General features: G+C 39.4%; 1 protein-coding gene across 1 annotated transcript; it reads left to right on the top strand.

Moving 5' to 3' along the window:
• Positions 1-22,710: 22,710 nt before the first annotated feature.
• LOC143557978 (cytochrome P450 93B2-like) lies at positions 22,711-24,624 on the top strand. The gene is made up of 2 exons (XM_077046916.1): positions 22,711-23,625; positions 23,888-24,624. The coding sequence occupies exons 1-2, from the start codon at positions 22,711-22,713 to the stop codon at positions 24,515-24,517; spliced, it is 1,545 nt and encodes a 514-aa protein (XP_076903031.1). The 3' UTR covers positions 24,518-24,624.
• The last annotated feature ends 2,429 nt before the right edge of the window (positions 24,625-27,053 follow it).

Raw genomic sequence — 27,053 nt, 5'->3', positions numbered from 1 at the left:
CCACCTTTTTGCTGGGTCTGCGTTCTTTGCTGCCTCCCAAGAGCTTCGCAATGATTATATAAAAGTGCGTGATGCTCTTGTGGAGGCCAAGCGAGAGGCTAAGGTTTCTGCTTGGAATCTTTCTGATGCCCGAGAGTGGGCTGAGAAACTCCAAGCAGAACTTAGCGAGAACCGGGCAAGTGCCAACGCTGCTTTTGTGAAGCGCGGGCATGAGCTGCAAGCTACGCGGGAGAAGCTGCAGGCGGCAGAGGCAGACGCGGCCAAGTACGCGCGTCGAGCGCGTGACTTGGAGTTGGAAGCAGAGGCGCGTGACCAAACTATTGCGCAGGCTAATACTGACAAATCCTTATTGGAGAGTGAGGTTGCGCGCCTGAAGAAAGAGCTCGATGCTGCGCGAGCGGAAAAGAATGAAGCCTTGGCGGCAGCAGCGTCTGACAAAGAAGAGCTAAAACAAGCCAAGGAAACTGTTGAGTTGTTAAACTCTCAGATTCCTGCTCTTGAGACGTCTGTTTCTTCCCTTGCGCAGGACCGTCAATGGCTAATTTCACAGGGTGTGACTCGTTGCGCTTATGCGATGAAATACTCAGACGAGTTTCAGACCCTTGTGATGGATTGTAATGCAGCGTCGCGCTTGGTGGATCGAGCTGAAGGGTTTAAGGATGGCTATGAATATGGCATGATAAAGAAGAATCCATCCGACTATCCTTATCAGCTCAACGTTGTCTGCGCTGACATGCCTGAGGCGGGGGAGAAGTACCTGAATACTCCAATTCCCATCCTTGAGCAGGTATTTTAACCTTAATGAGTTTACTTGACTTATTTTCATAATCTTTTATACTCATACTTTTCCTTGTGACTTTGCAGATAGCCGCGCTTGCTGACCAGCCCGATCTTGGCGCTTTAAAGAAATTACTTGATGAATGTGAAGGGACTGGTGGCAATGATGATGGCGCGGGCAACGCTACCTCTGCTAGCGGCTCTGGCGTGGCCAAAGGACCTACTCCTGACGCTATCATAATAGAAGACGACTATATTCAAGACGAACAGCTTGATTATGGTAAGTTTGGAGATGAGGAGCGGGCTGCGCCAGATGCTGAGGGAGGAAGTAATGATGAGGACGATGAAGAGGCTGATATTGATATAGAGACTTGAAAAGCCCTTCTTGTTTTTTTTTTTTTTTTTTTTGTAATTTTTACCTCATCATTTGTAAATTTGTAAACTTCTATGTTTTGGAATGAAATTTTGTTTTTCCCTTATTCGCATCTTGCGCATTCCCAATTCATCTCTTTATATTGCATGCGTGTGCTTGTTGAATTGTTGGTGCATTTTGTGACCGTCGCTATGCAATTCTGACCAGCAGAACGCCACAGGCGAAGTTAGAACAACTTCGCCATAGGCGAAGTTATAACAACTTCGCCATAGGCGAAGTTAGCACAACTTCTGCCATAGGCGAAGTTATATCAACTTCGCCATAGGCGAAGTTGTAACAACTTCGCCTACAGGCCCAAGCCCGTGAAGTTTATATATATATATGTGTGTCGTGTTTAGGGTTAGTAATCCAGAAATTAGAGTATTGTGTGATAAGTTTAATTAGCTAGAGAGAAACCGAGAGAGTGAGCCGTGTGGGACGGCCCGAGGTAGAGCTCACCTCGGGTCGGCCGTGTCATTTGTTTTCATGTTTGGTATGTAAGTGTTTTGATTATTATATAAGAATCTGCAGATTTGATTATCCCGTTCTTGTATTTGTTCGTGTATTTGTTCGTGTACGTGTTTGTGTTCTTCATCTTTACACTAATAAACGAGTCTAGGAGGATTCCGCACTCCTAGACCTCGTGCGGATCTCGTATCGATCAGCGACGCCCCGGGGGGAACTACATGTGGTATCAGAGCCTTAGGCTCTTATGCTATGGTTCGAGATCTGCGTTTTGGTGTTTCTGGCACGTTTCTGTGCGTTTATGGCCGAACAGCGCCGCAGGCGAAGTTATTGTTCATCAAGCGAAGTTGCCGTCACTGTTCGTAGGGTTTCAGCGAAGATATAAGGTCTGGCGAAGTTATGGACAGGCGAAGTTATAGCCAGGCGAAGTTATGAACAGGCGAAGTTGACTTCTCGGCGAAGTTAAAAAAAAAAAAAAAAAAAATATTTGGAGTTTTCCTCTGTATGGCCAGGTGTACACGATTATTGTGAGACCGAAGACGTTGTTCCGTCAACGAGTGAAACTTGTTATCTCTTGGTCTTACGTGTGAACAAATACGTGTCAACTCTGGATATGGAGTTGAGTTTGAGAATGGGATATTGATTGAAACTGGATATTGACACATATTTGGGTGTTTGTGGGCAATGAAATTGTTGTTGTTCGAGGTTGACCAACTGAAGAAAGTCAAATTGAACTGAAGGTTTTCGTCATTACTGGATTGCGGTCAGAGCATATTATTTATGTTATTTTCAAGGCGTTCGAGAATTGGATCCTGAAACGTGATGCTCATTTATTAGAGTGAAAATTCTGGAACAAGTTGGATTTAATCGGGAATTAAAGTGTTTATGTTCTTGATCGTTATCCCTGGTGATTGAAGATGCTTCAGATTAATTAATGGTCATGTGTTAGATTCTGTCAAGATGGTTTTGTGATGAAATTGATCACTTGATGTTGAGTAGTTGAAGATTAAACCTTATCGTATGCCGACGAGTTGGTGAAGTTGTGGAGGACGCCCAACTTCACGTGTTGGTGAAGTCAGATGGACTCACGTGATTGGTTGAGATGATCTATTGGCACGATGATGCATGCATTTCGAAGACCTCAATCATTATAGTCGGAGAAGCTTACACTGAAAGGGAGATCTGATATGGAAGACGCTGGGTGATTGGTAGATTTGTGAAGCTACATGACAGTTTCAGACACGGCTGGTTGAAGGGCAAACAGAAGATCATCAGTTAAGAGTGAGTCTGTTGGTGCATGTTTTTGTAACAGATGATCTTTCGTGTTTGTTAGAATTGAGAGCAACGGTCAAAGGGGAGTCTGTTGGTGCATTTTGTGACCGTCGCTATGCAATTCTGACCAGCGGAACGCCACAGGCGAAGTTAGAACAACTTCGCCATAGGCGAAGTTATAACAACTTCGCCATAGGCGAAGTTAGCACAACTTCTGCCATAGGCGAAGTTATATCAACTTCGCCATAGGCGAAGTTGTAACAACTTCGCCTACAGGCCCAAGCCCGTGAAGTTTATATATATATATATGTGTGTCGTGTTTAGGGTTAGTAATCCAGAAATCAGAGTATTGTGTGATAAGTTTAATTAGCTAGAGAGAAACCGAGAGAGTGAGCCGTGTGGGACGGCCCGAGGTAGAGCTCACCTCGGGTCGGCCGTGTCATTTGTTTTCATGTTTGGTATGTGAGTGTTTTGATTATTATATAAGAATCTGCAGATTTGATTATCCCGTTCTTGTATTTGTTCGTGTACGTGTTTGTGTTCTTCATCTTTACACCAATAAACGAGTCTAGGAGGATTCCGCACTCCTAGACCTCGTGCGGATCTCGTATCGATCGGCGACGCCCCGGGGGGACTTACAGATGTGAAATCCGGCATTTTTAAGTTAACTCTGTTAACTAAACCCAGTTAAATCCTGTTGACTATGTCTATAAACTCAGTTAGTTCTGTTAACTATGAGTATGAACTCTTGTACATGTGATGTCATGTATGCGTATATTTAAGTCAACGTGTCATTGGTGACTTAAACAAGGATAAGTGACTAATTATAACTAGGATAATAAACTCGTCTTGCATGTTATAATAAACATGTCATATAACATGTATGATAAGTATAATGTGCTATGTGATTAATATGTTATATTATGGTTATTACATGATGATGTGATTGTAAGTAAGCTAAATGATTAAATAAGTTATATTGTATGTCATGTAACATGTTTATTATTTAAATGGAACCTTAGGTTATGTTACATAGGAAATGTTTATTAAAATATGTAGCATGTCACACATGAGTTAATAAAAGTTAACCTAAGTAATTTTATTCATTAAATCAATCATAAAGGGTTGTTAATAACAAGGAGGTTACAACTATTGGATGTCAACACCTTTTCCTTTCCCTTTTCCTCTCTCTTTGGCCGTGATACTCACACACACACACATACTCTCATTTTCTTTCATACAAACAATCATCTTCTAGTATTTTCTCCATAACACAAGAGTTGGTGATTTTGGTAAACAAGGGTTTAAGCATTTGATCAAGCAAAGTGAGTAGATTATTATGTTTATATGTTTCTTTTTCTTTTAATTCATATGAACCTTGTATCCAAATGGTTGGATCATGAAAGGGGATGATCAAAGTTTGACAAGTAAAAAGGATTTTTGTATGTGTCTTGATTAGTATTTTTGAGTCTTTTATAAATACACGTGTTTTTACTTCTCTTATGAAATCAAATGGATAAAAATAAGACATGAAATTTGATTTGGTAAGAATGTTTCTTGATGATTTTGAATCATAAATGTTTCTTGATGATTTTGAATCAAAAGGATAGAAAAGTTGTAATTTGTAGTGGATTGTGTCTAAAACTGCTTGTTGGCAGACTTGATGTTCCGGATTGCATTGTGGATAACTTGATGATATGTTTGAGTTTTTGATCTATTTTTGATTCTATGAACATGTACCTTGAATCTAGTTTTCAGAAAGTTCAGAATCTTAATTTTTGGACTATGTTTGAGTACTTTTTATGAATTTATAAAATCAGGATGCAAAGCTGATTTAGGGATAATAATTTCTGAGTTGAGTTGTAAATTTCATAACTTGATGAGAAAAATAGATATGGATATAATTCTACTTCTAGGATGTTGTAAATTGAATTAGGAATCTAGTCCAATTGGTCTTGCATCAATTGGACAAATATGGAATTTTTGACAAATTTTTGATTACTGATGTGTTGTTGTAGAAATATAAATCATGTTGTTGTAGTATATGAATATTCTGGACGAATTGGTAAATCCAAAAATTGTGAGAAAAATAAATGTTGAACCTAATACTGATGTGTACATGTGTGATTTATTTGGTAATTTAATTGTGAGTTTTGATTGAAGAGAAAAATCGGTTTAGGTGGTATAAATTGTTAAAGGTGATAAAGGTGTTGGTTGAATTGAGATAATTGCAAATTGTGATATGTTAGTTGTGGTAAATTAGAACTTTGACTTTTTAAGTCAACTTAGAGGTGGTGACCATGATGATTGAGAAGGAGGAGGTTCCACCCCTAGCTGTTGTAGGTGCTTCTTGCCCTACTCTACCCGCTCTGCCATGCCCTTCTGAGCGGGTGATAGCTGCACTTGTTTCTGGCCTGGATAAGGCGCAGTGTGGGAAACAGGGTATGAAGTCAGACATTGCTAAGCTAGCGCAGAAACAGAGTGGAGCCAAGCATAAGATGGATTTCTTGAGGGAGCTCTGCGATCGGAGGTCAGAGATGCACTACAAGTTAACCTTTGAAGTTGAGAGGCTAGGTGAGAAGATGCAGATGCTTGCAGACAGGGTGATAGATCTGACTAACGAACTGAACATTGCTCGTAACCGTATTCGGGATCTGGAGGACCGGCTGGCACCTCCAGAGGACCCAGTGGAGGACCCTGAAGAAGACCCAAAGGAGGACCCCGAGGAGGATCCGGAGGAAGACCCCGAGGAGGAGCCCGAGGTGAGCGGGTCATCGGGAGTATCTGACGAGTGATATCGTCAGTTGGTATTCGTTTGGATTTCTTTCTTTTATGAACCTAGGTGGGAGGGTTGTTCCCATCCAACAAAGGATATTTTTGAACTATCATGTTTGGATTGAATGATTGTAATCGGATTACAAGTTATCTTTTCAAGTATTGTTTTTCTTAAATTATGTTGTGATGTTCATAAATTAGTTGTTTGATTGTTATTGATGTACTAGAATTAAGGCATTAATCCGGTCTATGTTCATGACTGCGTAGGATTATGTCGGGATGTGGACGTGGCCATGGCAGGGGCAGCATCAATCTCACTCCAGCAGAACTGGCGGCACTCATCAACGAGCATGTGACCGCAGCGATTGCAGCCGCCCAGATTCCAGGGCAGGCTGTAGGGGGTAAGTATACACTTTGCTGTCATTATGACCTATCGAAACTCAGGCACTAACACTTACTTTGTGAACCAAAAATCTAGGAGCCGCAGGGTGCACCTTTAAGAACTACATGGATTGTAAACCCCATGCGTTTAAAGGCACCGAGGGGGCTATCGGTTTGCTGCGCTGGATAGAGAAGGCAAAATCGGTATTTGCTATGTGTAATTGCCCGGCTGCGAGCCAGGTGAAGTTTGCTACAGGGACTCTCGAGGAGTCAGCACTTACTTGGTGGAATACCCAAGTTCAGTTGTTGGGTCTAAATGCGGCCAATGCTATGTCATGGGAGGAATTCAAAAATCTGATCAAGACCGAGTATAGCCCGCGTGGTGAAGTGCAGAAGTTAAGCATGAGTTTTGGAATTTGCGGATGGAGGGTTCCGACATTGAGGCTTATACGACACGATCCCATGAGTTAGCGATACTGTGCCCTCAAATGGTCGATCCTGCTTATAAGAGGGTCGAAATGTATATTGACGGTTTACCTCCGCAGATCCAGAGTATGGTGACGTCGGCAAATCCCGCCAACATTCACGATGCCGTCCGGATAGCTCATAAGTTAATTGATCAAGCCGTCAAACAAGGCACTCTTCCGTCCAAGAAGTCTGCTACTGGCACATCCGATGATAAACTCAAGTGGGAGAGTAGTGGCAACAACAACTCCAACAACAAGAGCACCTCTTCAGGCCACAATCAACAGAGACGGTTTGAGTCTCCTCGCAGGAACAACTACCCGAGCCAGAACCAACAACAGGGAGGATATCAGGGGAAACTCCCAAAGTGTAACAAGTGTAACTTCCATCATGCGGGGAAATGTGATAATTACCGTTGCAACAAGTGTGGCAGACATGGCCACGAAACCAAGTTTTGCCGAGTAGACAACCCCCAGAAACAAGCCCCACCTCAAGAGGCCCCGAAAGGGTGTTTTGAGTGTGGACAGGAGGGTCACTTTAAGAGAAACTGCCCCAAACTGAAGAATGCTGGTAACGGAGGGGCAAATGGCAACGGGAAGAATGGTAACAATGGGAATGGTAACAACGGAGGTGAAGGCAGGGGAAGAGCCTTCGTTATTGGTGGTGGTTCAGGTGAGACTTCTAACGACTCCGTAACTGTTACCGATAAATATAAAATGAATGGTTGTTATGCGCTAACTTTATTTGATACCGGGGCCGATCGAAGTTTCGTGTCAACTAAATTTTGTGAAATGGTTAATAGCACCCCATCTGCCCTAGAGTCTAAGTATCGAGTTAGCTGATGGTAAAACCATCCAAGTGTCCCATATTTTGAAGGGTTGTACCGTAGAATTGTCTAGTCATTTGTTTCCCATAGATCTTATGCCGATTGAACTTGGTAGCTTAGATTTGTTATTGGGATGGATTGGTTGTCCGAGCACCGAGCCGAGGTTGTCTGCCACGAGAAGATCGTCCGCATACCTCTCCCTGGGGGAGAAACTCTCATTGTTCAAGGTGAGAAAGAGAGTGCGACAGTTGGGATCATTTCCCTTATGAAGGCACAGATGTTACTGCGTAAAGGCCATACTGCGATCTTAGCCCTAATCACCGACAAAGGTACTGACGAGGCTGTGGAGGAGGAGGTCTCAATCGACCAGATCCCTATTGTTAGAGACTTTCCTGAGGTTTTCCCCGAAGACCTACCTGGCCTTCCGCCTCACAGACAAGTGGAGTTCCAAATCGACCTGACACAAGGAGCTGTTCCTGTAGCTCGTGCACCGTATCGCCTTGCTCCGAAGGAGTTAGAGGAACTGTCTAAGCAGTTGCAAGAACTGCTAGATAAGGGTTTCATACGCCCCAGTTCATCCCCGTGGGGAGCTCCAGTCCTATTCGTGAAGAAGAAGGATGGAACTCTACGCATGTGTATCGACTATCGGGAACTTAATAAGGTGACGACCAAGAACTGGTATCCCTTGCCACGTATTGATGATCTGTTCGATCAGCTGCAAGGATCCAGTTACTACTCGAAGGTCGACCTTAGGTCGGGTTATCACCAACTCCGAGTTCGGGAAGCAGACATTGCGAAAATAGCGTTTCGTACTCGTTATGGACACTATGAGTTCGCCGTTATGCCATTTGGGTTAACAAACGCCCCAGCCGTATTCATGGACCTCATGAATCGTGTTTGTAAGCCTTATTTGGATAAATTCGTCATTGTGTTCATAGACGACATCTTGATATATTCGAAGACAAGGGAGGAACATGAAGAGCACTTGCGATTAATGATGGAGCTACTCATGAAGGAACAACTGTATGCCAAATTATCGAAGTGCGAGTTCTGGATGCGTGAAGTAAAATTTTTGGGCCACGTGGTAAGTGGGGAGGGAATCCAAGTGGACCAGTCCAAGATAGAAGCAATCAAGGATTGGCCAAACCCGAAAACTCCCACCGAGATCCGTCAATTTCTGGGATTGGCTGGTTATTATCGCAGATTTATTGGAGGATTTTCCAAGATTGCTCAACCACTCACATCCTTAACCCGCAAGGGCATTGTGTATAAGTGGACCGAGGCACATGACACAGCATTTCAAACTCTGAAAGACAAGCTGTGTAGTGCGCCAATCCTATCACTGCCCGAAGGAGTAGAAGACTTTGTTGTTTACTGCGATGCTTCACTGCAAGGAATTGGATGTGTGCTTATGCAACGGGAAAAGGTCATCGCATATTCGTCTCGACAACTGAAGACCGCTGAAAAGAACCACACGATCCATGACTTAGAACTTGGAGCCGTCATCTTTGCACTAAAAATCTGGAGGCATTACCTCTATGGAACCCGGTGTACGATCTACACTGACCATAAGAGCCTCCAGCACATATTCGAGCAGAAAGAACTGAACATGAGGCAGAGACGATGGGTCGAGTTGCTTAAAGATTATGAATGAAGTATCATCCGGGTAAAGCCAACGTGGTGGCTGACGCCTTGAGCCGAAAAGAAACTTTGAAGCCCAGGAGGGTTAGGGCTTTACAACTAACGATTCACTCTGGTTTACCCGAAAAGATCAAGGATGCCAAGTTAGAAGCTCTGAAAGCCGAGAATTTCGATGCCGAATCTTTGCGCGGTGTAGACGGGAACTCAGAGGTTAAGTCGGATGGCATTCGGTATTACCATGATCGAATTTGGGTACCGCGTTATGGGGATCTAAGAACACTGGTCATGGACGAAGCACAAAAATCCCGATACTAAGTACATCCGGGATCAGATAAGATGTACCATGACTTAAAAGAGCTATACTGGTGGCCGAGTATGAAAGAGGAAATTGCTGGGTACGTGGCTAAGTGTCTGACATGTGCCAAAGTGAAAGCAAAACATAGGAAACCGCCGGGATTACTTCAACAACCCGAAATTCCTATGGAGAAATGGGAACAGATATCCATGGATTTCATATCCAAACTACCCAAGACACCCAGCGGTTGCGACATGATTTGGGTCATAGTGGATCGATTGACCAAATCCGCACATTTTCTAGCCATCCAGGAAGCGGACAAGACGGATAGGCTGGCTCGCATTTACATTAAAGAAATTGTTTCCCGTCATGGTGTGCCGATATCGATTATTTCGGACCGTGATGCTAGGTTTACCTCAAACTTTTGGAAATCGTTGCAAAAGTCGTTGGGTACAAGACTGGATATGAGCACGGCTTATCATCCACAAACAGGCGGTCAGAGCGAGCGAACAATACAAACATTGGAGGATATGTTAAGGGCGTGCATCATCGATTTTGGGAACAGTTGGGAGACGCACTTGCCTTTGGTTGAGTTCTCTTACAATAACAGTTACCATACGAGCATACAAGTAGCCCCTTTTGAAGCTCTGTATGGGCGTAAATGCCGATCACCACTCTACTGGACGGAGGTGGGTGAGAGCCAACTAACTGGCCCTGAAATAGTTCATGAAACAACGGAGAGGATAGTTCAGATCCGAAACCGTATGGCAGCAGCACGTGATCGTCAGAAAAGTTATGCTGATAAGCGTAGAAGGCCTTTAGAATTTGAAGTCGGGGACAAAGTTTTATTAAAAGTGGCACCGTGGAAGGGTGTCATTCGTTTCGGAAAACGGGGAAAGTTGAGCCCGCGTTACGTAGGGCCATTCGAAATCGTGGAACGAATCGGTCCAGTGGCTTATAGGTTGGACTTACCGGAACAACTCCGCGGGGTACATAACGTCTTCCACGTATCAAATCTTAAAAAGTGTTTGGCTGACGAAAACTTGATAGTTCCTTTGGAGGAACTAGAAGTGGACGAACAGTTACATTTCATCGAAGTGCCGGTGGAAATCATGGATCAGGACGTAAAGACCCGTAGGCACAGTAAAACTCCTATCGTTCGCGTTCGTTGGAACTCTAAGCGTGGACCAGAGTTCACATGGGAGCGCAAAGACCAGATGAAAGAAAAGTATCCACGCCTATTCAAACCTGAAGCCAAACCATAGGTATGATTTAAATTTTCGGGACTAAAATTCTTTTAACAAGGGGATGATGTGACAAACCTAAATTTTTTTTTATCTCTTTCATGTCCCAGTCTAGTGGTGGCATCACATTAATTTTCGGGACGAAAATTCTTTCAACAAGGGGATGATGTGACATCCGGCATTTTTAAGTTAACTCTGTTAACTAAACCCAGTTAAATCCTGTTGACTATGTCTATAAACTCAGTTAGTTCTGTTAACTATGAGTATGAACTCTTGTACATGTGATGTCATGTATGCGTATATTTAAGTCAACGTGTCATTGGTGACTTAAACAAGGATAAGTGACTAATTATAACTAGGATAATAAACTCGTCTTGCATGTTATAATAAACATGTCATATAACATGTATGATAAGTATAATGTGCTATGTGATTAATATGTTATATTATGGTTATTACATGATGATGTGATTGTAAGTAAGCTAAATGATTAAATAGGTTATATTGTATGTCATGTAACATGTTTATTATTTAAATGGAACCTTAGGTTATGTTACATAGGAAATGTTTATTAAAATATGTAGCATGTCACACATGAGTTAATAAAAGTTAACCTAAGTAATTTTATTCATTAAATCAATCATAAAGGGTTGTTAATAACAAGGAGGTTACAACTATTGGATGTCAACACCTTTTCCTTTCCCTTTTCCTCTCTCTTTGGCCGTGATACTCACACACACACACATACTCTCATTTTCTTTCATACAAACAATCATCTTCTAGTATTTTCTCCATAACACAAGAGTTGGTGATTTTGGTAAACAAGGGTTTAAGCATTTGATCAAGCAAAGTGAGTAGATTATTATGTTTATATGTTTCTTTTTCTTTTAATTCATATGAACCTTGTATCCAAATGGTTGGATCATGAAAGGGGATGATCAAAGTTTGACAAGTAAAAAGGATTTTTGTATGTGTCTTGATTAGTATTTTTGAGTCTTTTATAAATACATGTGTTTTTACTTCTCTTATGAAATCAAATGAATAAAAATAAGACATGAAATTTGATTTGGTAAGAATGCTTCTTGATGATTTTGAATCATAAATGTTTCTTGATGATTTTGAATCAAAAGGATAGAAAAGTTGTGATTTGTAGTGGATTGTGTCTAAAACTGCTTGTTGGCAGACTTGATGTTCTTGATTGCATTGTGGATAACTTGATGATATGTTTGAGTTTTTGATAGATTTTTGATTCTATGAACATGTACTTTGAATCTAGTTTTCAGAAAGTTTGGAATCTTAATTTTTGGACTCTGTTTGAGTACTTTTTATGAATTTATAAAATCAGGATGCAAAGCTGATTTAGGGATAATAATTTCTGAGTTGAGTTGTAAATTTCATAACTTGATGATAAAAATAGATATGGATATAATTCTACTTCTAGGATGTTGTAAATTGAATTAGGAATCTAGTCCAATTGGTCTTGCATCAATTGGACAAATATGGAATTTTTGACAAATTTTTGATTACTGCTATGTTGTTGTAGAAATATAAATCATGTTGTTGTAGTATATGAATATTCTGGACGAATTGGTAAATCCAAAAATTGTGAGAAAAATATATGTTGAACCTAATACTGATGTGTACATGTGTGATATATTTGGTAATTTAATTGTGAGTTTTGATTGATGAGAAAAATCGGTTTAGGTGGTATAAATTGTTAAAGGTGATAAAGGTGTTGGTTGAATTGAGATAACAAATTGTGATATGTTAGTTGTGGTAAATTAGAACTTTGACTTTTTAAGTCAACTTAGAACTAGTTGACTAAATAGTTAGTCTTGCTTGTGATGTTGTGAAAGTGTATTGATCATAGAATTGCATGGAATATGGCTAAGTGTGTATACTTGATGATTGATTAAGTGTGACTAGAATTATAAGGTAAACATTCTAAGTCCAACCTTTTAGTCAAAGGTCAATATTTTAGTCAAAGGTCAAAACTTTAGTCAAAGTCAACTTTAGTCAAAGCCAACTTTAGTCAAAGTCAACAAAAGTCAAACTTTGGTCAAAAGTCTTTTTAAAAACAATGGGAGATTGTTGGATACTAGTGGTTCTAGGAACCATCCCACAAGTTACTTACGTACTTGCATTTTTAGGGTCTTAGCACGTGACGCATTTACTTCGGTCGGATTTGTGTAATACCCGAAGCACCAACAAGGTGAGTTTACGGCCCCACTTTTATACTCTTCCTTTGGGGGAGGAAACATGCAAAACTGTTTTACTTTACTTGCTCTAAATCTTTACACAACCGTTTGGTTGCTTATAACGTAGTGTTTCTTTGCCATGGAAAGTCCTCACGAACATCGGACCGTTAACTAAGGTTAACTGGCGTGGTAAATTTAAATAGTACTATTGGGTTTGACAAACCTCACCCTGCATTATTCTCGACTGGAGGTCGAACGGGGTGTAACTTTGACCAAACATTGTTAAGTTTTGGCAATACTTGACTTGAGGCAATAACTAGTCAGCTTCGGTCGTGATGGACACATAACACTATGCGGCAACGAGTTAACTAAGTGTAGTTAACCATGGGCCACTTTTATTTATAAATATTTATGAACTGATAGAGCATAACTTACTTTGAAAACCTGTGATCTCACCAACCATATGTGTTGACTCTTTTTAGCATGTTTTCCTCAGTTCACTAGCAAGCACTTGGATTAGGATAACATTGCATGCATGGACTCGCATTGGTTTAAGTTTGAAAACATTTATTTGATATTGGTTTTGCGCTTGTAGCGCCATGAATTATTTAAACTTGTTTGGGAGATGGCTCCCGCACTTTGTTTAGCTTCCGCTCTAGCACTTAAGTACTCTGAACATTTTATTTTGATTTGTTAAAACTTTTAAGACCATGTAGATATCGTTTGGTGTGATTAATGTGTTCGGATCCTGGTTTGTCACCCGCCTTACGGTAAAACTCCGTTAGTGGAAATTTGGGGGTGTGACATTACACAGATTCTGACTATGGTGGTTGCAATCAGAACAGGAAGTCAACAACCGGTGGATGTCAGTTTCTGGGAGTAAGATTGGTGTCGTGGCAGTGCAAGAAGCAGACCTCAGTAGCCATTTCCACCTGTGAAGCAGAGTACATGGCAGCATCAAACTGCTGCTCCCAGGTTCTATGGATACAACAGCAATTGCGCGATTACGGTCTGAATTTCACTCAAACTCCTATTTGCATCGATAACACTGCTGCAATCTCAGTAACTAACAATCCCGTCAAACACAACAAAACTAAACATATTGACATTCGTCATCATTTTATACGGGATTGTGCTGAGAAGAAATTAATTGTGCTTGAAAAAGTTGATTCTTTGGATAATTTCGCCGATCTTTTTGCTAAAGCGTTTGACTGATCCCGTTTTCAAAATTTTGTTGAGCTAAATGGGATGATTAATCCCGGGTAACCTTGTTTTCTGTTTTATTTAAAAAAAAAACATCATCGCTTAAAATTATGTCGGTTGCTTAAGTTTGAATGACACATCTTCGGATATGTTTGGTCCTTACTTCTACTAGTAGATTATGAGGATAGCCATTAACCAGATGACTGAAAGTGACCGGGGCGGTTTATGATGGGTTTTTATTTTTTCGCTGAAAAATAGTAGTTCATACTTAGTTAGAAGGACACATACTCGTATGTGGTCGGTCCAGCTGATCCATTGGATCTTTAGGATAGCCGTTTACCTGAAGACTTTGACTTGATCGGGGTGATAGAATTTAAAATTTTTTTTGGGGAGATGATATAATTTTTCAAGTCTATAACTTCGTAAGAAGTTTCAATACAATGTTTAAAAGAAAATTGATCCAACCATGGAAAGTGATAGAAACGCTAATTCTGTGTGCTTAACTAGTGAAGTTATTAGGCCTAAAAGACTCTAGAACAGCCATTGTAAGTTATGGTAGCTTTCTATGGTGCGTAAAAGTAGAAGTGATACAAACTAAATCTCCTCAATTTAATGTGGAGAATCATTCTGAGTTGTGCATGTCTCCATATACATCTTTCCGAATGATAGGCAGAAAAGTGATTACCCAGTCATACACGAGCCCGTGAGTGTTCTGATTCCCGAGAAGATGGTGTGTCAAGTACCTGCAGTGATCCAGATTCGGGAGTTGCAGTCGTCTATTATTTGAAGCTGTATTAATATCTTTATTAAAAAAAAATGTTGTTAAGCCTTCTGTAGCTTATATTGTTTCAAATATCAATCACGAGGCAAGAAAGAGAACGGGAAGAAGACTCTAAAGATCGATATGTACTTACTGTTTAATCAGACACTACGGGTCGAGGTCAACTCGGGGTGACTTGGGAAAAGCCAAATACGCTTTGAGAATAGATAGGAGGCATCACAATCTCTCATGTGATGTCCATCTAAAGTTTGAGCTTAATTGAACCTAATCCATATCACAAAAGCGATGAAAACCATACTAAGTTTTATATCTGCTTACAACCTGTTTCTTTATGTCATAATACCGCTGAACATGGATCTATGTGACAGCCACTTAATTAGTATGATTCCTGTTCGGATCTTTTCTAAAACATGCAGGTCCTCGTCAAGACTAAAATTTGATCCCGTTTAATTAATTATCTTTACTTTATTTTATGTTTTATACCATGGTACGTTTTAATAAACACTTGGTTACTAATTTTGATCCCTTACTCTTTAATCTAATTTAAGGCAATGTTGTTTATTAAGAAGTTGGATCAGGTGAAGTTATTATCACAGCGAAGTTGACCAGCGAAGTTGTCACAGGGGCGAAGTTAATCTTAACTTCGCCCATGTATTTTCAAACCTATATAAAGGGTTAACTTGGTCAAACTCTTTACAAACCTTCAAACCTAGGCGAACTCAAACCCACTCTCTTCTAACCCTCGGCGTACTTGTACCTCGATTCGAACCTCATTATTATCTGTTTCTAGTCCGTGTTAAAGGTATGTAGGATCGGTATAACATGTAATTCATATTAATGGTGATAATCAGAGGCCTTGGTGATTCGATTTGTGACATAGTTTGTGCTAACCTTTAAACACTCGATAAACTATCTGTTTTTACTGTGTTTGTAACCCATTTGGTCTTCTAGATCTCAATAGAAACATCTTTTCATGTTTTCATTCTCAAATACACCAAACAAAACCATGATCGGACCTCAGTTATACGCCGTTTCAGATTCAGGCGAAGTTAGGGTTTAGGCGAAGTTGTTCTCAACTTCGCCCTAGGTCTAACTTCGCATGCTCAAGTTTTTCTTAAATAATTAAATAGTCTGGTTGTTCTTAGGCGAAGTTAGGGTTAGGCGAAGTTATCCTCAACTTCGCCTTAGGTTTAACTTCGCCTGCTTAAGCTAATATTATTTAAAAGTTCTGGTTAGATGTTCTCAGGCGAAGTTAAGGTTTAGGGCGAAGTTGTACTCAACTTCGCCATATGGCTAACTTCGCCTGCACATGAGATGTTATCATAACTTCGCTCATGGTAAAAGGCGAAGTTACGATCTGCTTCGTAAATGTTCTAACTTAGACCGTTTGTTGTGCAGATATGGCTACTGTGGCAGGGGCTGGTGGTGCTGGTGGTGACGAAGGTGGTGACAACAACCGACAGTTCTTTCCGGGTCACAACATGTATATCACTTTGGATCCGGATGCTAGTGGTAACGACGACTATCGCGAGATCATATCCTTCCTTGTTCGCTCGCGTATTTTTCACGCCATCACTACTACTCTTCCCATTTCTCTAACAAATATTGAAGACTTTTGGCGAACGGTAGAATATGACTGTAGAGTTGATCCTCCGGTTATGTGCGCTACAGTGAACAATCAGGTGGTGCAGTTCTCGGCAGATCAAATCAGAGTCGCCTTGCAGTTCGGGGCTGAAACTACAGATGATCCAACAGATTTTCCGGCTCCATTCAGAGATGGTGCATTTCTACATATGGGCTATTCGGGTCCGTTGGGTGACACTCAAAGGAGAAAGGGATTTTTATTAGATCAGTGGCGTTTTCTGATGCACGTGATGATAGTGTGCATGTCTGGTCGTAAAGCTGGAACTGACGGTATGGGGGCAACGATACAATCTGAAATGACAGCCCTGACTTACAATAAGCCCTACATCTTTAGTCAGATGGTGTTTTATGAAATTGATCGTCAGAGACGCGCGGTCGCCAGGGAAAGATTTTTAATGTACCCGAGATTTTTACAGATGATTTTGAATCATGTAGCCCCTACGCTGCCTCAACGACGCCCTATCCGTTATGTTGAGAGTGTAAGTAAGAGAATCTTTGCGCAATGCAGGTCGTCAAGTGCTCGTAGCAAACCAGAGCTTCGTCCGCGACACACTGCATTGTTTGGTTATTTGGTGAACCCTGCTTATATTGCTCCTCTAGGAGATGAATTTCGTGACCCGGCACCGCAACAGGCTGATGTTCCTCAACCACCTGTACAGCAAGCACTGCCTGCTGATCCTATTGCAGCTCCGGAAGAACAGGTCGATCTTGAAGCAGCCTTTGGTGGCCAAGGGTTCTTTGACATGGAACAAATTGATCCAGCTGCTGAGGTTCGAGCCCCAGTAGCTGAGACATCTGGTGTGAATGTTTCGATGGTAGCTACGTCTGTAGCAGATTCTGAGAGAACCGACTCTGACTCCTCCGCTGATGATATCGCTGAAGCACAACAGATTCTGGTCAGACAAGAAAGAATACATGGCAAGAGAAAGAAAGACTCGGATGAAAGTGAATCTGACTTCGAGGAGGAGTTAGACCAGTTGATATGACGATCGAAGAAGGTCGGAACTGGTGAGGGTTCCGGAGTTGGTGAAAGCTCAAGGGTGGCTCGTTTCTCTCCACCCTCGTTATCTGGTATGACTATGGTTCCTGCTTCGATGACTGTGACAGTACCGATTACCTCCAGTGTTCCCTTGGTAACAACGTCATCATCATTTGGTATTCCACCAACCACGTTTCAGTTTTCTGCTCCGGAGATAGTTTCCTTGCCACCTCCTACTGTTACTCCATCGGAGGTTGTTGCAAGATTTGTTGAGTCAACGTTGGTTGCTACTGCGGGGTTATCTGTCACAATACCACCCGCGGTTACTGTTCAGCCTGCTTCTGATACTCCAGCCAGTCTGGGAATACCTCCACCTTATGCTCAAGACGTTTCTCACATGCGTTTTGATTTTGATGCTGCCTTGTCTGATTCTGAAAGGATAGCGGCTCTTGAACGGGTAGTTGCTGAACAGTCAAGGATCAATCTAATCCAGACTCATGCTATCCAGCGACTTGTAGCAGAAAATCAGATCCAATCGTCCCTCCTTGTTGAACACGGTAAACTATTTGATGCTCTAAAACAGTTCTTAGCATCTCAGGGGGAGACGAGCTGCAAGGGCGACGAGTTGAGAACCAAGAAGAGACAGGATAGAGAAGATGATCCCAATGCATCGGAAGGTGCATGTGGTGAGTTGCCAAGAACTGAACAAACTCTTGGGACTTCCACATCTCAGGGGGAGTCAACTGGAACGGCAGGTGGATCAAGTGGTGAAAATGCGTGGTTGTTGATGATGAGGAACTGTTGGGTGATGGTGATGATTTAACCGATGATGTGTTAACTATTGAGGAGATTGAAAAGATAGGAGAACAGATTGTGATTGATAGTGAGATAGAAGAAGGTGAGATTGTGGATGATAGTGTAGAACATGATATTCCAGACGTTGACAAGGTAAATGTGGGTCAAGATATGGATGTGTCTGATGAGTCTGAGTGGGAAGAACAGCCGAGATGGAAAGAAGGCTACGCTCAGTGGTTTGTTAAGACAAAGAAGCCAGCGGTTCCAACAATGTTCAAAAAGAGTTACAATATCAAAGGGTATGTTGAGTCGAAGAAAGGTATTATTTGATGGCTGTATGATGAGCAGCTAAAGTTATTTGTGATTAAATGCTTTGATGGGATTCAGTATTTTAAGAGGACGTTGAGATCTCTCAATGCCTTGCCTGAGTGTGAGGTGAAGGATTTGGCTAGATTGAGATTGATTAATAGGAGTGATGACAATATGGCCAGAATAATTGGGAAGATTGTGTGGAAATAAAGTGTGAAAGAGAAGAAGTTTGAGTTGTTAAAGCCTCAGAAAGGGAAGCTAGTTGAAGATAAGGAAAGAGGAATGCGAGCTGATGGCAAATCTTGGATGGTGATGAAATATAAGCCGATTCGGTGTTTGAAAGAAGTGCCGATGAAGACAATGCCCAAGGATGTTTTAAAGAGTCTCAAGTGGTGGTACGTTGATAGCCAAACAGCTAAAGCGGTTATGGAAGATGAAGACGAACAGGAAATTCTGAGAGTGTATGATCCCATGCACTTGGTAAATTTGTCTCAAGCTGATTTGCAGGTACTAAACGATAAGAAGATATTCTATATTCCTGCGTGGAAAGATGAAGCCAAGAAGTACCAGAGGGTGGTCTCTGTATGTGTAAGAGAGGGCGTTCATGCTTGAAGACGGGTGACACGAGATTTTTGGGATTACTAGACACGAGAATGAAGATAGAGATATGAAGCTACTGCCAAGGGGGAGTCTGTTGATGCATAATGTCAGTAGTTTAGTATCTCGTGTTTTGTATGTATCTGTAATCGTGTTAGATTGTTTGTTTTGGTTTTGAATATTGATTTACACAAGTTCGCCTGGGATGTAGGCGAACTTGGAGATAAGCGAAGTTATGACAACTTCGCCTTGTATGTTAGGCGAAGTTGTCAAGGTTATATAAACCTCACTTCGGCTTATTTTGATTAAGGTTTTTTCCGAACGTGTATTGGTGATTATTGATATCACGTGTTGAAGTGTTGCAATACAATCGTGTTTATTAGTATTGTGACGTGTGTTTGTTTATCGGTTCAACGTATTATATATCTTACGCTCGTATCGTATTACGTGGGGATTCCGCACCCTCGTGTTACGAGATACTCCTGTGTAGATCCGGCTGGGAACCTACAAGAATAGAATAATGTAAAGTAGAATTTAGAATAAAGTATGAAGGTAAGTATATATATTATGAACGAAGCACGAGAATATAAAGTATGTACGAAAGTATGAAGTAATGAATGTATTGTATGTTGTATGATTAACTAGAACTCACTCAGTGTAACTGACTTTTAGTATGCACGCAGGTAAGTAGAATGAAGCAGCTCGCTTGAGGGGAACACGTGGCAAACGAATAAGAGACTGGCATGCGAAGACCCAAGTCGTTTTATAATTTATGTTTTGATTTGAAAGACAATATATTTGATAAGACAAGTTATGGATTAATGTGTAGTGTTTTATGAATATTTTAATAATCCGTGAATGTTTTTATTAACTCTGATTATTAGAACTATGTTAATGAGTAAATCCAACGTCCAAATGTGAGGCACCGGTAACGGGGCCTTACATGGCATCGGGGCGGTAGATGAGTTCGGTTGTGGATTTTGGTTGCTTGTGTTGCCTTGACGGGAAAATTGACCGAAAACGAGAACGTTTTGTTTGTTATTCGGAAACAATTTGGTAGTATTGTAATAGAAATAATTGTGTAAAAATATATTTGGTAGAGAAGTGGTAGAAAGGAATGTGTAAAAAAATGAGGTTTGGTTTCGTTTTTAGTATAGATTTAGTTAATAAAAATGTTTTTTTATGAAATCCCAACGGCTCCCCAACAGTAACCCAAGCCCAACGGCTAGATTTTTTGATTTTGGAGCCATTTTGCAACGTTTTGTGTATAACGCGTAAAAAAAAGTCCCAAAACGTCCGGGGGGCCGGTGTGCCCCCGGCGTTATAGCCCAAAACGTTGATATTATGCGACGACTATGGATGGTCTAAGGTTCGCAAAATATCAATTGATAGAAATAACATGTGCCACGTGAGCTCTTGACACGTCACCCTTATTTACCAGCTAGTAACACATAATTAATGTTTTTTACCACCTCCTCTTACATTATCCGAGTCATCACTTAACACACCTACAAAAAAATATCCCTAAGTGATTAAACCTCAAATATACCCTACTTCCATAATAAATCCGAATAGTCCGTTTTGAAACCGTGAATCCCATAGAAAGGTGAAAAAGAAAGTTGGAGAGTAGTTATTTTGATTCGTGATATCCGGGTATTTCAATTTATTAACATTAAATTTGTGTAAAAGATTAGTGGATTTCTTGCAGATCCTGTGTAATTCAGTAATTGGACTTGAAGAGCATATCAAGTAATGAGATTTTTCAAATTATTTTCATACATGTTTTTTATAAATATTTAGCAGATGTTTTACTTTTGGTGTATACCTTATAACGGTATATCCATTGGTTTTGCTGTTAAATGTTTTGTGTTTATCACTATATATTGAATTAGAGAACTCCGTATATATATGTATGTAGATTGAAGGGGTTGTGTAGGACAAATAGAAACCATGCATGCATAAATTATAGATTTTGCCCTATTTTGATATAGATAAAGGATCCAATACAATAATCCCTTATCGTACAATAGGTACGCGAGTGTCTGGAACGTCGATTTATGAAAACACGCGGTGGCAAGATTGTAATTTTCTTCAAATCATATTCCGTCCCTAATTAAATCCTTCGCTCATCAACCACGATCATACATCGACTCCTAAATTGCAGACCAAGATCAGAAATATAATCAAATTTCACACAAACCATCAGATACTTGTACATGATAATCAAAATCGATGAGAATTGATCGATTTACATCAACCTAATTGATCAATTAACCTTGAAATTGATCCAATTGATCATCAATTTAAAGCTTCAATCGATTAATTTTTTGAATGTTCGTTTTGGTCAGAACGTTTAAACTTGTGGTTTTGGTCAGAACGTATTAGTTGAACGTTTAAACTTTTTATGCCATTTTGGTGTTCATTTTTGTCAGAACGTTTAAACTTGTGGTTTTGGTCAGAACATATATTAGTTGAACGTTTAAACATTTTGTTCATTTTAGTGTTCATTTTGGTCAGAACTTTTAAATTTGTAGTTTTGGTCAGAACGTATTAGTTGAACGTTTAAACTTTTTGTTCATTTTTAGTGTTCATTTTGGTCAGAACGTTTAAACTTTTTGTTCATTTTGGTGTTCATTTTGGTCTAAACTTTTTACTTTAGAAGTTCTAGACAAAAAAATTTAGAAGTTTTGTACAAAAAGTTTAGAAGTTCTGTAAAAAAAGTCCAGAACGTTTAAAGTTTTGTGCAGAACGTTTAAACATGAACCCTAATCATAGCTCAATTAAGTGTATTATTCTGCAATTTCATAATCGATTAATGATTCTAAAGCCTCTTACACATCAATTCAATTGATTAAATCAACAATTTTTGATCAATTTGAATATTATTAAACTATAGTGATAATGGGTTTATCAATTTTGATTATGCTTTAGTTTTGTGGATGATTTGATTATGGTTGAAGGCTTGCAGCAAATGACGATCGGTTGTGCGAGAAGTATTTTTTGATTTAATTACAATTATGTCACCGCGTAGTTTTAATTGCAATTGGGATCGGGTGGCGCATAGTCTCGCGTACCTAATGTACGATAACTTATTATTGTATGTTAACCCTCCCCTTTTGATATATATTTAGGTTATGTGTAGTGGGCTACACATTTGGGAGATTAGGGGCGAAATTGGGCGAGAACACTGCCCCCGGGGCGACAACAGCGGCGAATTTGGGCTGGGCGAGATGTTTTTGTCGCCAACTTGTTTGTTTGAAATATTATTATTATATTATTATGTGTGTGTTATATATATATATACACACACAAACATATTAGACTACAACACCATTACACCCGTAAAATAAAAACCTTTTCTTCGCTTGCTGAGCGTCACAAGGCATAAAACACCCCATTTTATAGCTCATTCAGTGCATACCATATATAGCCTTATAAGAAAATTAATTTATATTTGAAACTAATTTTTGTAGAACGTGGATAGTCAAATCACCCTTCACATTATCTACCTCTTCATTGAATTCATTTTTTACGTCTACGTACGTTTTAGGTGAAGGAAGGTGGTATCCTGCATGTACCTAACACACAAGTTTTCATCTTATAAATAAATCACATAGATCAACATCCCTAGTACAATCAATACATCGTACCATGAATACATTCCAAATGTTGCAACATGTTACTCCCGTAGTAATAGCTTTAGTCTTGATCATATCCTCATTGTTCGTATTATTATTCTCCAAAAGGAAACCAAACCATCGTCTCCCACCAAGCCCCCCATCTTTGCCGATTATCGGCCACCTACACCACCTCGGTCCTCTCATCCACCAGTCATTCCAACGCCTCTCTGCCCGCTACGGCCCCCTAATCCACATCCGCCTCGGTTCGGTGTCGTGTGTCATTGCGGACACTCCCGAACTAGCCCAAGAATTGCTCCAGAAAAACGACCTAGCTTTCTCTAATAGAAAACACACTTTAGCAGTTGATCATGTCACGTACGGTGTCGCCTTTGCGTTTGCACCGTACGGACCTTACTGGAAATTTATAAAGAAAATATCAACTGTCGAGCTTCTGGGAATCCAGAATCTTGGCCATTTTCTCCCTATCCGAACTAGTGAAATACACGAGGTTCTACGAACGTTAACGGTGAAAGCGAAACAAAACGAGAGTGTGAATATGACAAACGAGTTGTTAAAGATATCAAACAATGTTATATGTCAAATGATGATGGGTATTCGATGTTCCGCGAACAAAAGTGAAGCGGAAGAAGTTAAAAACCTTGTACGGGAAGTGACAACGATATTCGGAGAGTTTAATGTTTCGGATTTTATATGGTTTTGCAGGAAGTTAGATTTGCAAGGGTTTAAGAAGAGGTACGAGGATATACGTACAAGGTATGATGCTTTGGTTGAAAAGATCATATCTCAAAGGGAGCAAATGAGAAGAAAAGAAGGGAAGGGTAAATATGGCAAAGGGAAGGATTTTCTAGACTTGTTGCTGGATGTTTTGGAGGATGAGAAAACTGAGATTAAGATTACTAGAAACCACATCAAAGCCTTGATTTTGGTAAATTTAATTATCCTTGATGTTTTAAAGCATATCAACCAGATGTTTAGTCATATATGGGAGCTTATTAGGTTTTATTTATGTTTCTCTATCATGTGATCATCTCGTTTATAATCGTAGTTGTTCTTGTCACTATTAAGCTGTTAAACGAGTCGTTTTTACGGGTTTACATGTTAAACCTAACAAGAACCCGAAATTTTGTGTAAATAATTATGTTAAAGTATGTTATGTTAAAAATATTTAAATAAAATTATTTTTGTAGGATTTTATTACAGCTGGAACAGATACATCTCCTGTAATCATGGAATGGACGTTAGTAGAACTTATCAATAACCCTAAAGTCATGGAAAGAGCAAAACAAGAGATCGATGCACTCGTGGGAAACATGAGGTTAGTTAAGGAGTCAGATGCGCCAAACCTGCATTACATTCAAGCAATCATAAAAGAAGCCTTCCGACTTCATCCACCAATTCCGATGTTGATAGGGAAGACAAACAAAAATGTGAGTGTTAAAGCTGGATATGACATTCCTGCTGGATCCATATTGTTTGTTAACAATTGGTCAATTGGAAGAAACCACAAGTACTGGGAGAATCCTTTAGAGTTTAAGCCAGAGAGGTTTCTAGAAGATGGCGTTCTTAAAACCTCTTTAGATGTTAGGGGCCAAAACTTTCAACTTTTGCTTTTTGGAAGTGGGAGGAGAAGTTGTCCCGGTATTAATATGACTATGAGACAACTCCCGGTGATGATTTCCGCACTCATACAATGCTTTGAATGGAACGTAAATGATAAACAAATGTTAAGTATGGATGAACGAGGTGGACTCACTGCTCCGAGGGTTGTGGATCTGGTGTGTTTTCCCTTCCTTCGCAAATACTCTCCACATATCTGACTTTTACTTCAGACTGGATGTTATTTTAGCGACGAAATGTTGATTGATATGATCGTTAATAATGTTCATTTGTTTGCTTGATTGTCTCCTTCTTTTCTCTTTTTTAATATAAGACTTGTATCGCATCTAATTAAAATATATAACTATTATCATATGTGTTTTAGGCATGTACAAATTGTTTATAGACTTCTTAGTAAGAATGTAGTGAGACCGCCATCAAACATCGACTTTATTACAGCACTAGATCTAGAACAAAACCCAAAAAACATTTTTAAAACAAAACTTGATAAAAATCGGGCGTTGCTACGGCTAGTCGAAGCTAATTTATTTAATAAACTTATTTAAAAGGTAAATAATTATATTTAAAATGTGGGTGTTTTAGGTTCAAGTATCACTTGAGACAAAAAAGAGGGGGTTGTTGAGCCAGTAAGTTTTCTCACCTATAAGACTATAAGGTGTAGATATCACTTTGCTTCTCACTTTATAGTGTCAAGTTAGCGCTACATCACATCACTTAACTCTACTTTCTTTCACAACATCAAGGAAATTGTTACCAATTCACTACTTTCCTCTATTTTCAATAAAATAATTATTAAAATAACATCGGTCAAAACACATGTCAAGGTTGTTTATAAGACCAAATTTTTTTTTTTACTTTTTTTCTTTCTAAAACAAATATGTTTTCGTTAAATTTATATCAAGATGTTCATAAAAAAATATTATACAGACCTATGTATTTAGTTTTTTTAAGAAAATTATCAAAAAAAAGTTATTAACTAAAAGTTATTTAACTTATTTAAATAATTATAAAAGTTTAAAAAAAATTATAATTAAAATATTAAATTGAAACATATAGTATTAAAAAAGTACACTTTCTTTTGCATAACCCCACCCCCATGGCACCATGGCTTGTAAGTTCCGATCTCATCTTCAAATTTCAATATTCCATGTTTTTATATATGTGGATTCAACAAATTAACACCTATTTGAAAAGGGAGAAGATGTTGAAGTTGGGCGGCAATTTCATCGGGGAAATCTCCACCAAAATTTTACCGACTTGTGAATTTAGGAGGCCCCGACAATAACGGGGTGGTGTTTGCCGGCGGCACCGCCCGCCACCTCAACAATTCGGCATCAAAACGGTTTCCACACCGTATAACCTAAGTGTTTTTCTCCTAAGAGTGGAATGGAGATAATCGGGTAGGTCAGTGGTCCATTAGTGATCTGAATTGACCATTAAAAAAAGAACGAAATTAATAAACTCCAATAAAATATTAAAAAATCCTTAGTGGCACCGACCACAGAATTCGGGGGTGTTTGGCTAAGCTTATTTTTTTGCTTATTGCTTTTTGGAGGGGCAAAATGTCCAAAATGCCCCTCCAAAAAGCAAAAAAGCTTCAATTTGGTGCTTTTAGGTGCTTTTGAATGGGCATTTTGGACATTTTGCACCTCCAAAAAGCAATAAGCAAAAAAAAAAATAAGCTCAGCCAAACACCCTCTTAAACTACCATATATAATACAAGATAACAACATCTAATAACATTGTTTTTGTCTTGTTGAATTATCAAACAGAACAGAAAATATGGAAAAAAAATTAATAAGTGTGTGGGTGTCAGGAATTCCACCACAATCCCTTCACCTTTGTGAACGCATTTCGTCACACACTTCATTATGAGTAGGTATTTAAAGTAACAAAAGCAAGTGCCCTATGATAAAGTAATTCACCATCATATTGTACTTCCTAGGGGGGACGAAGGGCCCACGGAATGGGTGCGGTGCTGCTGAGTGAAAATCATCCAGCACAACATGGCTATCCCGATGATTCCGGGGTAGATGCTAGTGTCGGTGCAAATTTTTTTCGACCAACCCTGGTGGTTGCGCACTAGATGGCCGATGGAGAGATGAGATGCAAGTTTTGATGTATACATAAATTGGGGACGCAAGTTTTTATTTTTAATGGCCCATACTAAGTTTTGAGATGCTTCAAAGTGGCTCAAATTGATTATTAATATGCAAAAATCATATAAATGCATACTAATAATTTTTAATGTTGAAATATAAATGTTAATTTAGTTTTTTTAAGTTAAATTTATGCATGTCGTGTATTTTTTATCTTTATTTAATAGAATGTTATTTTTATTTTATATTATATATTAAATAATATAGTTAACTAAAACTATAAAATAGTTGAATGATGGATATTTTCATTGTTGAATGATGGTTAGTGATAGAATAACATAACTATCACATCCTGATTAAATCGGCGGAACATGTCGGGGCGCGACTATGATTGTTCAATGCACACAACACTATTAGATTGACATTATTTTAACAACTCATCCATTTCATTCAACGTCAAATAACAATAAAACTTGTTCATTCAAATAAAAAAATACAAAAAAATAAATAGTTCATTTAACTAATAACCTAAAAGGTCCAAAATAAGATAACGTCTTCAAATCTTCAATCAACCAATTATCAAACATGTAGCATTGAATAAAATATATTTTGTCAACACATATGTTAATGAGCAATT

The sequence above is a fragment of the Bidens hawaiensis genome, unplaced genomic scaffold (assembly GCF_021521415.1).
Source record: "Bidens hawaiensis isolate Kalapana, Puna unplaced genomic scaffold, B.hawaiensis_p1.1 tig00019312_1, whole genome shotgun sequence".
NCBI lineage: Eukaryota > Viridiplantae > Streptophyta > Magnoliopsida > Asterales > Asteraceae > Bidens > Bidens hawaiensis.
Note: the sequence above shows the minus strand (reverse complement) of the source record. Positions and strands in the feature narration are given on the sequence as shown.